At 39.0% G+C, this 15040-nt stretch overlaps 1 protein-coding gene across 5 annotated transcripts in view; it reads left to right on the forward strand.

Moving 5' to 3' along the window:
• Window positions 1–632: 632 nt before the first annotated feature.
• Window positions 633–15040, forward strand: part of GRIA2 (glutamate ionotropic receptor AMPA type subunit 2) — a 125446-nt gene continuing 111038 nt past the window's right edge. For all 5 annotated transcript variants that reach the window (XM_054576086.1, XM_054576083.1, XM_054576082.1 and 2 more), the window contains exons 1-2: window positions 633–1106; window positions 1645–1785. In XM_054576086.1, the coding sequence (XP_054432061.1) occupies window positions 1019–1106; window positions 1645–1785 (229 nt within the window). In that variant the 5' untranslated portion in view covers window positions 633–1018. The remainder of the gene's footprint in view (window positions 1107–1644; window positions 1786–15040) is intronic.

The raw sequence follows: 15040 nt of genomic DNA on the forward strand, positions 1-15040 counted from the left end.
GGAACACTTCTTCAACGGGTATTTAGTTTGCTTGTTTGCTTTTTGAGTTGGGTCAGGTGAGGCAGATGGACGGCCGCGTTTCAATATAACTAGGTGGTTTTCGCAGGCGCTAGAAGATAAAAATCCAAATTACTTTTAACGCAAAACAGCAGGACCTGGTGACAGAAGGCTTCGCTGCCAACAACAATTAGCAGTTCGGCGGCTTCTGCACGGCAGCCGGAAATCAGCTTTGCTGCATTTGGTCCAGGCTGGAGCATCCCCGCGGCAGCTGCCGCGGCGGCACAAAGGTAGCGCGAGGCTGGGAGCAGGGCGCTGTCCTCGGTGCTGAAAGGCGCCCGAGGGCGGTGGGCGCGACAGCTCGCGAGACCGGAGGTCTCGCCAAGGGATACCCGCGGCCGGCGCTGAGCCGCGCTCTCTCCGCGCCGTGCACGCGACGCTGCCAGGGCTGTGCGGGGTGCGGGCGCGGGGCGGGGGAGGGGTGGGCGCGCGCGCCAGGAGCCCGCTGTGAGTCGCGCACGCGCGCCCGGGACTGCCTGCCCCTCTCTGTGACTTGCGTGTGTGTGTGTGTGTGTGTGTGTGTGTGTGTATGTGTGTACGCGCGCGCGTGAGAGGAGAGAGAGGTTGAGAGAGAGAGAGAGAGAGAGAGAGAGAGAGAGAGAGAGAGAGACTGGAGAGAGGGAGAAGAGAGCGCGAGAGAGGGTGAGTGTGTGTGAGTGCATGGGAGGGTGCTGAATATTCCAAGGCACTGGGACCACAGCGGCGGCTCCGCTGAAAACTGCATCCAGCCAGTCCTCTGGACTTCAGGAGCAGGGACAGGGCGCAGGGCACCAGCAGCCACCAGCAGGACCTGGGAAATAGGAATTCTTCTGCCTCCACTTCAGGGCTGTAGCAGCTTGGTGCTAAATTGCTGTTTCAAAATGCGGAGGATCTAATTTGCTGAGGAAAACGGCCAAAGAAGGAAGAGGAGGAAAAGGGGGAAAAAGGGGGCTATTTTGTGGATGCTCTACTTTTCTTGGAAATGCAAAAGATTATGCATATATCTGTCCTCCTTTCTCCTGTTTTATGGGGACTAATTTTTGGTGTCTCTTCTAACAGCATACAGATAGGTAGGTACCCTTTGTGCTCTGCTTTTGAATTGTGCTTAATTTGGTGGTAATCTTTGTTCACAGTGAACAAATTAATTCATGTCATGTAGACTTATGTCATACCTTGACTGCATTCCAGATTTAAACTGCCTAGAATATACATGTTTTTCTTAGGATGAAGCAAAGCGAAAAGACGATGCCTTTGATACAATAGAGAAAAAAAAATCTTCTCATTTCTGGCCCCCAGGTTTTATTAATTCTGCCTTAACATTTTTCCGATTGCTCAGATTCTCTAGGGGTCTGAATGCAAAGCTTGTGATTAGGAGGAAAGGCGGCGAATGTTTCTGGCCACCTACCTTGCCCTCAGACTCTCATCTGGGTCTTGATCCCCCGGCTACCATTTGGATGTTCGGAACCCCGGTACCGGAGCCCCTTGATGTGTTTATTCCACCCATTAGCGTGAATAAGAGACTCCAGGGCTGTCGGGCGCTAGCGGGCTCCTCTCCTTTCCCGCCGGGTCACTGACACTATTCTCCTGCTTGGTGTTTGTTCTTTGCAGGGGGGTTATTTCCCAGGGGCGCCGATCAAGAATACAGTGCATTTCGGGTAGGCATGGTTCAGTTTTCCACTTCGGAGTTCAGACTGACACCGCACATCGACAATTTGGAGGTAGCGAACAGCTTCGCGGTCACCAATGCTTGTAAGTAATGAATATTCATGCCGTTCAGGTGTCGCACGCGGAAAGCCAGGGAGTGTGAGTGTGGAGTGGCGTGTGCGTCTTTTCAGTGTGTCAGTGTGTGGGTGTTAGTGACGGTACACGCGCGTGCCTGTGACAGCGTAGGAAGAAAGTGGTTGCAATCTTGGGGACCCCTGTTGTTTGTGGGGGTGGAGGGGTTGAGGACGGAGCAAATGGCATTGAAGAGTGTGCGCACTAGAGCGGTGGGTGGCATTTGGAGCTGCGGAGCTTCCTTAGGTTCAGGGATGTCTAGTTTAGCTTGAGTGCTGAAGGAGGCTCTCCCTACCCCTTCCTTACCCCACGTTAATCGCCGGGTAGCACCCTGTCCGCAGAAACAAGCCGTTCCCCAGAGCGCGCCGTCGGGCTTTTGGATAGATCCCTCGGGGGAACTGCCGGTGCCGGCCGCGTGCCTCGGCGGCTGCACCTCTCACCTGCAGCCCCGGGTTTAGAGCAGCAGGATCTGTAGGTCAGCGTGTTCACTCTACAGCCCCGTGAACCCTCTGTTATCCGCCTCGACGGGACAAGTTGTCACAGGGTTCCGGAGTTGAGCTCGGAGCGGTTACATAACGCCCCCCGGAGGGGCGCGGCGCGGCGCGGTGCGCGAGCGGAGGGAGGCTGACGCAGGCCCGGGGTAGACCCGGCCGCGTGGCGTTGGAGCCGGAGCCTGTCAATTTCTCGCCGCTCCGTTGAGTGAGCTTCAGCCTTCGTTGACCCGGGCTCTGCTGCCAGGGGGGGCCGCGGTCAGCTCCCCGGCCGAGTGCGCTTTGTTCTCAGGTAGCAGGCTCCGGTGGGAGCAGCGAGAGGAAAAGGACCTGAAAGCAGTGGGATCCGGCCGAGTTTGAAAATCTGAAGTCGCTGATCAGCCATTTTAGTCTTTGCAGTTAGTTGTCCATATTAGCCCCGTCACTCTATGCAGTGTCGCGGGGCACGCGATGAAGCTCGCTCAAGGCTACGAAGTAATAGAATCCAAGCAGTTAAGTCTCTAAAAGGATTCAATGGAAAGGCCCCGCGGCCCTTGTCCCGGCGCTCCCACCCACGCGCTCGCGTGGGCTGTGCAACCGCGGTCACTGCACCTTCCTGCCCTCTTCCCAGCAGCTGCCATCATTTTCCTGCCGGTTGGGCTGGGGTGATTCTTCCCGGCTTTGATGTTTTCAGTTTGCGTTTTATATTAACAGTTTGGGGGGGTAGTGTTGCAGATGGTTCGCCTCCCACTTTGGCTACAGTGTAAAGGAGCTAACGGAAAATTACCACAGGGGGGAAAAAAAAAGCCCAACTGCCGTCTTACCACAATAGACAAACAACTGGTGCCATCCCACTTCCCCGTATTAAGCCTTAATCATATATTCGATAGGTTAGCTTGATTATCTTATCAGAAACATCATCAACTCATTTCGAAACCACTGTCACTGGGATGAATGAAGCAATGAAACAGTTTTATTTGCTAGAACAGGGTCATTATGATGGTTGTATTAGATTAGATGCTTACAGTTAAATTGATTTTAAAGCACCTATTTAAGAAGGTTTCAGTGCCACATGTTTTCTACAGAAATGTTGATATCAAGTGAGAAAAGAAACGTGGGAGGGGGACAGGAGAGGGAGGGAGAAGGAAAGAGAGAGAAAGCAAGAGAGAGGCTCTTAAAGTGGCTTCGTAGCTTTAAAAAATCTCCCTACAAGAATATAAGAACATCTTGGAAAATGTATGTATACACACATACACATATATATGTATGTGTATATATATGCATATATATCCTGTAATTTAATTTTTTGAAGGATTTTATACTTGACCTATTAACCTATCAGATTTAGATTATTCATTTGATTTGATATCAAGTTGCCAGCTTTTTCCTGAATTATGACTGACATACAACTGTGCTAAGAATCTGACTGGATGCAATTATATACTAGTGTGAAAATGCTTTGAAAAGTAATGAACCTATGGCAAGACTATGATTACTGGGAGTATGTTAGATTTTGAAAATGAGGTGAAAGTAATTGACAGCTCTACTCTTTGAAAGTGATCCATGACTGAGAAGTTCACTCATTGGTAAAAATAATAAGAAGGCCTGAATGAGAAAATAGCAGATTTGTAGACTGAACAAAATAAATATTCCCTTAGTCCAATAAATGTTAAATCATTGTGTTGGAGCTTTGTAAAGATTAAAGGTTATGATTAGTTCCTCAGTCTCAATATTTTTAATAGATTTAATATAAATTTTATTGAAATAAGATATGCAGACAGAAAATGTAAATATATTAACACATATAACTCCGTGAACTTCCACAGAATGATGCACCCATGTAACAAAGACATGGATTTCATTTAAACACATGATTTGCTTGACCACACTCCTGGGGAACTAATGAAAATTATACCTTATTTTTGCACAGATTTTTCTTTTGTTTTGTTCAGAAAATGAAGCTGAAATAAAAACGCATGCGTCTCCAGATCCCCAAGTTGCTCCTCCAATGGATTAGTATTCTAGGACACTAAAACAAATGATGGTGAGGAACTGAATGAATTTTCAAGGTTTCCACATGGGAATTCAGAATCGTGGCATTTGAAACACCCATGCCATCAGTCAACTTTCTGATTGCTACAGAGAACTAGTGAGGCACTGTTACAGAAGAGAGCTCATTGGATAGAATTTTCTGGAGTTGACATTAACTCATTGATTAGGTGAATCACGTAACATTTGTGTGGCTTGGTTTCGTCACTCTTTCATGAATTTCACAATCTAGAGTTTGTAAAATGAAACGGAGTGTTTGTATCCTTATTCATCTTATTATTGCACAGAGCAATAGAAAATGTAAAAAATAGTTAAACTTGTTTCAGAGAGAGAGAGATGCTTACGTAAACTACAATTACGAAGTCAACAGTCAAGAACTGAATGGAAATCTCTAATATCAAATTTGTCAAGATGAGTTTTGATCATTTACATCCCCCTCAAGGTTTTTCTCCAGTGCTCTGCCTTTGCTTTCTTGCCTTTTCAGTCGGGGAGTCCATGATTCTTCCCTATGTGAAGTGGAAGCAGCAGCATCAAGCATGTTGCTAGCTAAAACCAAAATGACTTTCTCCCCTTTCTTCCAGAAATCTAAGGAAGTCTACTCTTAAACTCCATTATTAAAATGGGTGCCATCAATCAATGTTCTTAAAGCACAGAGTTAAATTTACACATGAAGGAAGTGGAGTTTTACACTTTAATAATATTAAAATTGAAACAGTATTAGTTTGCTAATTTAATTTTATTCCTGAGATGGAGGGACTTATTTGGAAATGCTGCAGTTCACAACAACTTAAGGATCCAGCAAGATCCACAGAGTGGGTTAAGGTTATGCAAACGAAATGAAGTCATTATATTCTGCCCTGGGAAAAATGACTGTGCATTGCACTGCGCCCCCACATCTTTCTCTTTCACAGTCACAGTGGGATAATGCAAGTACTTATTTGTTCCCATTTGTTTCCATGGGTACCTGCGGAAATAAAGGCGGATTTCCAATTTCTTTCTGTCTCCCTCTCTCTCCCCCCTCCTTACCACTTTCCTCCCCCTTTCCTTTCCTCTTTCCCTTTCTTCTTAGGTACCGGTAATACTAAGGTTTTAAATTTTTTTTTCCATAGGCTGTTTAAATATAAAATTTCATTATGAGAAAATACAAACCATAATACTAGAGGAAAAATAAGAAAGACTAACATTTGATTGTTCAACAGTTGAAACCAGTGATGGGCCTCAAGAATTCCTTTCTCGCCCCTCCCTCTCTTCTTCCCTCCCTCCCATAGTTATTGAGTACCTTTATCAGAAACTAAATGAATACTTTTCTTATATTAGTTCATTTTTTTTTTAATCTTTCCCCTCTACGTTCTCTTGGATAGTTTCAAAGACTCATAGGGCTTGCTGCCTTCAGTGTGCACCGGCCACTGTGGTCTTCTCCGAGAACTTCAGTGTGAGGATGTGAATGAAGATGGCCTAGTGGTTCTTACACAAAAGCAGTTTATGGCAGTAATTCAAAATTTTGGTGAAAATAATAAATTTGATATTGCATGTGTGTTTACTCCACATTTTGTATATTGCTAACAAAATCAACAGCCGATTTTAGAAAAATACTAAAATACTCTTGCATTTTAAAAATTTTAATAAACTTTAATGCTGTGATAAATTACTAGAACTTGTTTAAAACTGTCTACTGGGCAATCAACATGAGTATTTAATCCCATAAATTTTTTGAATTAAAAATATTAAGTATTAAATTTCCAGTTCAAAATCTTTTTATTTCATGAATGACTGACAAAGAGCCATTAGTCTATTTTAAAATAATTTAATAATTTCATATCTTAAGTCATATTTTTATTATATAAAAATAAATAATAAAATACTAAATGTAAAGAAATAGCCGATAATAATCTACTTTTTCTCTAAGCCAGTAGATGGTGATGTTGGAGAAAATATTGTTCTTTCATAAAACTGTTGCGCACACTGAATACCTTTTGAAACATTGCAAACAAATTTATTTAGAAAAAATTTTAAAAATATAAATTGCATCTATTTTGAAAATCACTTAAAATGTTTGAAAGATAATTCCTGAAGCCTTTTAAAATAGATTATCTTAAATATTCTTGTAAACTTGATTTGTAAAGGCATTTGGAAACAGTACTGATTGTAAATGCTCTTGGAAGAGAGAGAATTCTAAAATTATATTTTTGGCTTTTTAAACTTGATTCCCCAAACCATATAGATTCCCCCAGTTTACTTCAGTGTATTATATATAATTTGATAGTTTTCTATGTATTCCATAATGTTAAAAATAAAAATCATCATGAAGGACTATTTTTGAGAGAAAAAAAATTTCTTCAGATATCATTTAAAAGGTGTATTTCTTATCATTGGGTTTTAGTCTTGAATTACTGAGATTGTGTATCTGTGTTCATCTAATTAGTTGGTAATATTTGCTAAGCCTTCATTACACTTTGTAGCAATGCAACTTCGTGTGTGTGTGGTGTGTGTATATATGTATATGTAATGTGGGTATGCATATAAACATACATAATGTGGGTAGTATATAAACATATACATAATGTAGGTATGCATATATACACATATATGTAATGTATGTATGCATATAAACATGTAATATATGTATAGTTATAGTCATAATTACAAGTTGTACTTAGAGTTTGGTTAGGCTGTCATGGTTTGACATTTTTGTTGAGGTAATTACTAAAACCTGGAATTACCAACTTAAAGATAAGCAAAATTTTGATAAAACCACAACAGCTTGGATGCTTTTAAGCAATTATAAGAATTCATGGTGTGAAGAAAACCATGAACACATGTACTAGAACATAATATTTTACAACACGGTGGTGTAAATATTCAGTTATATTCAACTGGAGGTTACAATGAAAGAAATAGCTCTTTGTAAGAATAATTTGTTGGTGGATTTCATGAGAAAATTTATAAAAGTTTTGAGAAGGGAATTCCAAGAAAATAATGCATTATACTAAATAAAAAACAAAGAATAGCATTGGTTGGAATATTTGTTTTTAGGAAAAGAGAAACTAAATAAAAATTACTGTATGAAACTAAAGAAACTAAATATAAATAAGACTTTATTCTTATGCTATTCCTTTTTGAGATTTTGCAGAAAATGCTCAAGATATGGAGCATTCCCATTTCGCATCAAGCCTTTAAAGTGATAGGGTCATTGCACTGTGACATTATGACAATATAATGCTGGTTCAAGCCCAAATTTTGAAACTTCTCTTAATCTCTTCCAATAATACTTGATAAATTTTAGAACTTCCTGGAGCCCTCCTCCTCCTCCAATTTTATGAAAGGCTCAAAAAGAACAGTTGCTTCCTAATTATTCCAGCATGCTTTACTTTATAATTGAGTTTTCCAAGAGTATACATTTTTCCCCCCTCTATTCCTCCTCCTCATTTTCTTTCTTCCCCCTAAAAAAAGTCAATAGCCCTGACTGGTGTGGCTCAGTGGGTTGGGTGGTGTCCTGCAAAGGGAGAGGTCACCATTTGAATTCCTGGTCAGGGCACAAGTCTGGGTTGTGGGCCAGGTCTTTGTTGGGGCCATGCAGGAGGCAACCGATAGATGTTTCTCTCGCATATCAATGTTTCTCTCCCTCTCTTTCTCCTTCCCTTTCCCTCTCTCTAAAAATAAATAAATAAAATCTTTTTAAAAAAAGTAGGTAGAAGTACTTAATTTGCACCACAAATGCTATTATAGCAAATAAAATCTAAATGGATATACAGAACCATTTTGTTAAAGTGAGCAGAGGATACATTTCGCAGAACTTAAATATTAGATATAAACATTTAATTGGGATGTTAATGCTACTGATTAATATATTTTTTTTTTCAAAGTGGATTCTACAGAAGATACTTTAGATATGATTAAAATATTAGGGGTTTTTTTGTTATGGCAATTTTCAGTCAAAATTTCTGAAGTTTTCTCTAATGATCTGAATAACTCATTGGCAAACCTGTTATATGACTATGTGTCTTCAATACAAAAAAACAATTAGTTGTTGAAGTCAAAGTTAAAATTTCAAAATGAACCATTATTTAAAAATTTTCAAACATCAAAATGTTTTTCAAAGAAGATTTTACTAATTTGGATGAAAAATAATGTGGGTGTTTACAATGGTGTTGATTAGGAATTTAACATGTTATTTTTCAGTATAATTTAATTTAAATTATTTTGTCTTTTTTTATCATTTTTAATTCCTAGAATGAAAACAATTTAAAAATAACTCAGAGAATGAAAATTGTGAACTTCTTGGAGGAAGGGTCATGCCATCGTTGTCTATATAGCTCTCAAGAACTCTTGCCTAGTTCCTAGTGCATTGAGGCCCTGAATGGTTATTTATCTATTAAACACATTAAATATTATAGATTTTCTCATGATAAAATTATACTTTTTGAAGCCACATTTTTTTGCTTTTGTTCTACATTTAGATTTCAAAAGAAAAAATTTATATAGCATCTGCCTCATCTATTTAGAGAAATGTATAATACAGTTTTCATTCTCATCTACAAGCTAGGTATGTTCAGTTATTATCTTTATCCCTAAAGCTACATTGCTTTATATGAAAATGATTTGATGAAAATATGTATAATATGTATTTTTAAAGGACTTATAAATGTTGTTAGGATGATACAAAAGCCATGCCAGTTATGAGGTGTTCAGCTTTCATTTTAGTTTTGGATTATCCACAAAATGTGTGAATGGCAACAAAATTGTCATAGCCTGTCCCCCACCCCCAGCTTACTATATATCACAATTTTCTGTGCTTATTCATTTAGTGCAATTTTTTAAGGTACCAAATTACAATATATATTTATAGAGGATATCTTTGAATGAGGACTTTATGGACACAGATTCCTGACATGGGCTGATTTGCACTAGTATGTGTGATTTTTAATATGTATGCCTTCCTTTTTTCTACTTTTGTATGAGCAGTGCATTTCTAGGATTTGTTTTCCAACTTAGCTTTGTGTTATTTTTATTTTATTGATATTTTCTTTCAGCAAGAGCCTCCAATTTGGTATTATATTTCTATTTTGTATATGTTAATTAACATATCATAGAAAACTTGCCCAATATGCTTACTACTAATTTTTAGTCTACTGTTAAAGACAGTTTTAAAATTTAGAATCTTGACCCTTATAATCATCTTCAACTGAATAGAACAAATAGGTTTGGGAAATATGGGGGTTATTACAGTAAGGAAACTTATGAGTAGATTGTTTTAATTTTCATCTCTCTTCACATTTCTCAAACAAATGACATATATCCTTCTTATGGTTTTACTATTTAAATTGTTCAGAATTTTACCATATAGTTTATTTATGGGTATGTTGTGTTAATTCAACATTTCCTCTGATTATTTTAGCATTTAAAATATAAATACAAACTGGGTTGAATGGAGATATGGCTAAATTTTAATTTGTCTTTGAACAGAGCATCACATTTTTATAGAGCTTATTTATCATTCATGTAAAATTGATTGCAAACTATAAATCCTACAATATTCACTTGTTTTATGGCCCTTTGATACAGTCACTCTAATTGAATTTCAGTGAACCTCAGAAGGTGTCCCTTCAATGCAATTTTTTTTAGTCTAAACTTTCTAAATGCTCAATTATACTGATGGAAATGTTAGAAACGTGTTTATATAAACTGAGTATACTCTGTGCTTGTCATTAAAATATATTGAAATATTACCTGATTCTTCATCCCTATTACAAAATAGAGCCTTATCAATCATTTCTAACTACAGCATGGATTTAATTGAAACTTAATTAATTTGATATAAGAAAATGTTTTCTCAGTCCATAAACCTTTTGCAGCTGACAGTAAGGCTTTTCATTAAAGTACTATTGTTTCGGATTTAGTACTCATTTTACCATTTCCCTAGCATTAGTGTTCCATCCATTTCAGTAAGAATATGTCAGCAATCGAATTATACATTTTTAAATTTTTTGCGCAAGAACAAAATGATAGAGCAAGCCTTTAAAATAAATATTTTCAGGCCAAAGGAAAAAAAATCCTTTTTTCTATTGCAGATTGAATTTGTCAGATTTCTTCAAGTGCAGGAAGGGGGCCATGGATGCAGGAAAAACTCCGAGAGACCGGGTTGTGCTAGTCAGGCCAGTAGGAATTTGGAACTGGGGACTATTTTTCTTTTTTCCTTTTTATTTAGGTTTATCCTTGAGTTCAATGACATGCTTAGTTTGCATGTCACTGGTCAGTCTTCTTCTGCAATAGCACTGAGGCACTATACAACAGTGAATTCTTATCATAAAATTACTTCTGACAAATAAAAATTATTAACTACAGTACTTCCAGAGGAAGGCTTGAAGGAAAAGAGGCATTACGCATTCCTTTTAGGCAAACACACTGATTTTAGGTGCTTTATCATTCCAAACCGGCAAAAAATGTTATCCTTTACAATTATGAAGTAAAATATTTTTTCAGCAATTTTGGAAGACATTGCAGATAAAAATATGTAAAATGGAACATAGTATATACGTTGTATGGGGAACATATAGTGTGTCATAATAAATTTCATATCCTGCTTGAGGTACCTGAGACCTGTACCTGGGGACATAGCAGCAACTCAACAACTGCTCCATAAATGCTAATAAATGAGGTTCATCAGTAGAATACAGAAAAATGTATTCTTTAGTCTATGTTATCTGGTGGTGATATATTCTATTTCTTTACATTGGAATATTTTTGACAATCCTAGATACATTTACAATGTATTAGCATGTTTTAGAAGAATATTTAACGTGTCTTAGAAGAATATTGAACAAAATTAATAACTCTTGAACAATGTATATTTCTTGTCATTAAAATTATTCAAAAATTATTAAAGGATAATTTGAGACTGAAATGCAGAACACAATGAGTACTTTCAACATGAAGAATAAGGATTATAAGGTATAAGGTGATCAGTTTCATCAATATAGTTGAAAATATTGTCATGTAGATTTTAGTAGTTCTAATTTGTAACCTTTTAAACATATTCTTCAAGGGCTTCATGTAAGCTGTTTATTATGAATAACATATTTAAAGGGACTGTCATTTTTTGCATTTTTAAAATTATTTATTGATTATGTTATTACAGTTGTCCTGGTTTTTCTCCCTTGCCCCCCTCCTCCCATCACTCCCCACTCCCTCAGGGAAACCCTACACCGTAGTTCATGTCCATAGGTCATATGTATAAATTCTTTGGCTACTCTGTTTTCTGTATTGCACTTTATATCCCCATGGCTATTCTGTAACTACCTATTTGTACTTCTTAATCCCCTCACCTCTTCAGCCATTCCCCTATACCGTTTCCCATCTGGCACCCATCAAAGCACTCTCCATATCCATGACTTTGCCTCTGTTCTTGTTTGCTTAGTTTGATTTTTAGATTCAATTGTTGATAGTTATATATTTTTGCCATTTTATTGTTTATAGTTTTGATCTACTTTTTCTTAAGTCTCTTTAACATTTCATATAATAATGGTTTAGTGATGATGAACTCTTTCAGTTTTTTCTTGTCTAGGAAGCTTTTTATCTGCCCTTTGATTCTAAATGATAGCTTTGCTGAGTAGAGCAATCTTGGCTATGGGACTCTGCTTTTCATGACTTTGAATATTTCTTGCCAATCCCTTCTACCCTGCAGTTTCTTTTGAGAAATCAGCTGACAATCTTATGGGAACTCCCCTGTAGTTCATTTCCCTTGCTGCTTTTAAGATTCTCTCTTTATCTTTAACCTTTGGTATTTTAATTATGATGTGTCTTGGGGTGGGCCTCTTTGCATCCATCTTGCTTGGTACTCTCAGTGCTTCCTGGACTTGCAAGTCTATTTTGTTTAACAAATTAGGGAAGTTATCTTTCACTGTTTTTTCAAATAGATTTCCAATTTCTTGCTCCTTCTCTTCTCCTTTTGTCACCCATAGGACACAAATGTTGGATATCTTGAAGTTGTCCCAGAGGTTGTTTATGCTATCCTCATTTTTTTGGATTCTTTTTTCTTGTTCTAATTGCTTGTTTTTTGCTTCCTTCTGTTCCAAATCATTGATTTGATTCTCGGCTTCATTGACTTTACTGTTGGATTCCTGTAAATTGTTCTTCATTTCAATTAGTGAATCCTTCATTTCTGACTGGGTCTTTTTTATGCTGCTGAGGTCCTCACTAACTTCCTTGAGCGTCCTTATAAACAGTGTTCTGAACTCTGCATCTTATCGATTGTGTATCTCTATTTCGTTTAGCTCTTTTTCTGGAGTTTTGACCTGCTGTTTCACTTGGGCCATGTTTCTTTGTCTTCTCATTTTGGCAGCCTTCCTTGGCTTTGTTTCTATGTGTTTGTTTCTATGTAATAGGTGGAGTTGCTTTGACTTCATGTCTTGGGCCTAATGTAGTAGGTGTCCTGTAGAGTCCAGTGGCACAGCCTCCCCTCTCGCCCAAGCTGGGTACTCGAGGTGCACCCTTCACACCCTCTTCTCATAGTGGAGCTTTGGTTGCTTTTGGTAGATGAATGGGAGAGATTTACCCAGGCCAGTCAGCTGCAAGGATTGGCTGTGACCACTTACCACTAACCTCTGCCCTCCATGGAAGATCAGCTGTTCAGGGGTAGGGTGGTGGTGCTCAGATGTGGTCTATCGCTGTCCACTGGGTGCCCTGGCCCTAGGTTTCCCAGGTGGTGCAGGCCAAAGTCAGCCCCCACCTATGTTTTGCCTGGGGCCACCGTGCTTGTGCTATAAGCAATCTGAGATGACTGCTACTTGGGCTGGGCTTGGAGACCCCAGGAGAAGCCAAGCTGTAAATCTAGGCTGGCTGCTGCTAGTGCTGGGCCTGGGGACAGCTTACTGAGCTTACTGAGGACAGCGGTTGCTTATTTAAGAGGATTTACGAAGTTGTGCCACATGAGCCAAGACCAGCCATTCATATGGATAAGCAGCTTGGATGGGTTATAAACTGGGGAGGGGCACAGTCTCTGGGGATCTCCAGGGTAGGTCAAACAGTGTTCGGTTTTTGGAACCTCAGATATGGCACCAGCTTGCCAGCTCTGTGGCCCTCTGGAAGAAGGACCCAGAAAAGGGACAATGGCCTATGCCTGCCTTGATGCCAGACACTTCAGACTCTCCCAGTACACCACTGGAGCCCTTCAAGCTGCCACCCTGGTGCTGGAGATCAGAGGGAGCTAGTCTGAGTAGGTGAGTCCATGTGTGAGTTCTTTAAGAGAAACTGCTTGAGGCTCCAGCATTTGTTTCCACCTACTCAATCCCCGCTGATTATTGCAGCCAGAAGTTTGGGGGACTTATCTTCCTGGCAATGGAACCCTGGGCTAGGGGTGCTGGTGTGGGGCTGAGACTCCTTGCTCCCAAGATCTCCCTCCTGAATTTTTATCCACCACATGTGGGTGTGGGACCAGCTCATTCCAGATCTGCTCCTCTCCTCCAGGTTTGGATGGATGTGTTTTCTTTAATTCTGTAGTTATCAGACTTCTATTTCACTGGATTTCTGATGGTTCTGAGTGATGGCTGTTCATTATTTTAGTTGTAATTTTGATGTGGTTGTGCAAAGAAGTGAGCCATGTCTGCCTATGCCACCATCTTGACAGGAAGACCAGGGACTGTTTTTAATGATCCAGCTACAAAGAAATAGCTCCTACAATTCTAGAGGGCTTCCCTTTATTTAAAAAAAAAACAAAAAATAAAACCCACACAAGCATCTGTGCTTATTACCAAGTTTTGTCAAAGAAAGTTCTGGAAGTGACCATCTCTAAGGGTAGTAGGAAAGATATGTGCTTTACTAATTTTTCTTGAAGGATACATTTCAATTTATGTTGTTATTTTCTTTTTTTCATGTCTTGAGATTTTGAGGAAAAGTGTCAATCTTGTTTTTAGTTTAAGTATGAAATGGCGACATTGAGCTCTGTAATTCTCAAGCACTTTCACAGTTTATAGCTTTATCTGTTTACTGTTTTTTAAAGTTCTTACTTGTTTACAGTGTTACCACTAACATATCTGGAAAGGAAATTTTAGGAACAGAAGCAATAATTTAGAGGATTTATTGAGAAACTATAGTTTTAGTTATTTGATGTGAAGGACCATGAACCCTCATCTTTATCTCTCAGAACACGGAAAAGTCAAGGATTTCCATCTTAGTAGTAAAGGCACAGTGTTTTGTCTATGAAAATATAAAACCTTGATTCGTTGCAGGTTATAACCCTCATGTCCTGAGAGACAGAATAACATTGGTTAAGAGTCTAAACTTGGAACTGAATTCTAGTCCTACCATTAAATGTGTGACATGGGTAAGCTGCTTAATCTAAGTCCTCAGCTGTCACCTTTGTAAAAGGGAATCATACATTGCAGGATTGTTTCGAAGCTACACAACAGGCAGGGAGCACTACGTACTATGCTTGGCCCATCTAAGTGCACAAAAATGAGTGAACTTTTATTTCTTCTTGTGTTAGGAACTTTGGATAGTCTTGATAAGCAATTGTTATAAGAGGCAGAAAACAACAGAAAATGCATTTCTAGTTTCTTGCTGGAATCTTTTCTGTTTGTATACGAGAATAGCATATATGGTAACAAGGAAGGGAATAATACAATTAACCACATAAGCCTCTTAAAATTATGTTTAGTGCCCTGAAGTACACGAGGGCACTTGAATTTTAAAGCCAAGTTGCTGAAACTGGAGTA

The sequence above is a fragment of the Pteronotus mesoamericanus genome, unplaced genomic scaffold (genome assembly GCF_021234165.1).
Source record: "Pteronotus mesoamericanus isolate MK-2021 breed Mesoamerican mustached bat unplaced genomic scaffold, CSHL_Meso_final contig_32, whole genome shotgun sequence".
Lineage (NCBI taxonomy): Eukaryota > Metazoa > Chordata > Mammalia > Chiroptera > Mormoopidae > Pteronotus > Pteronotus mesoamericanus.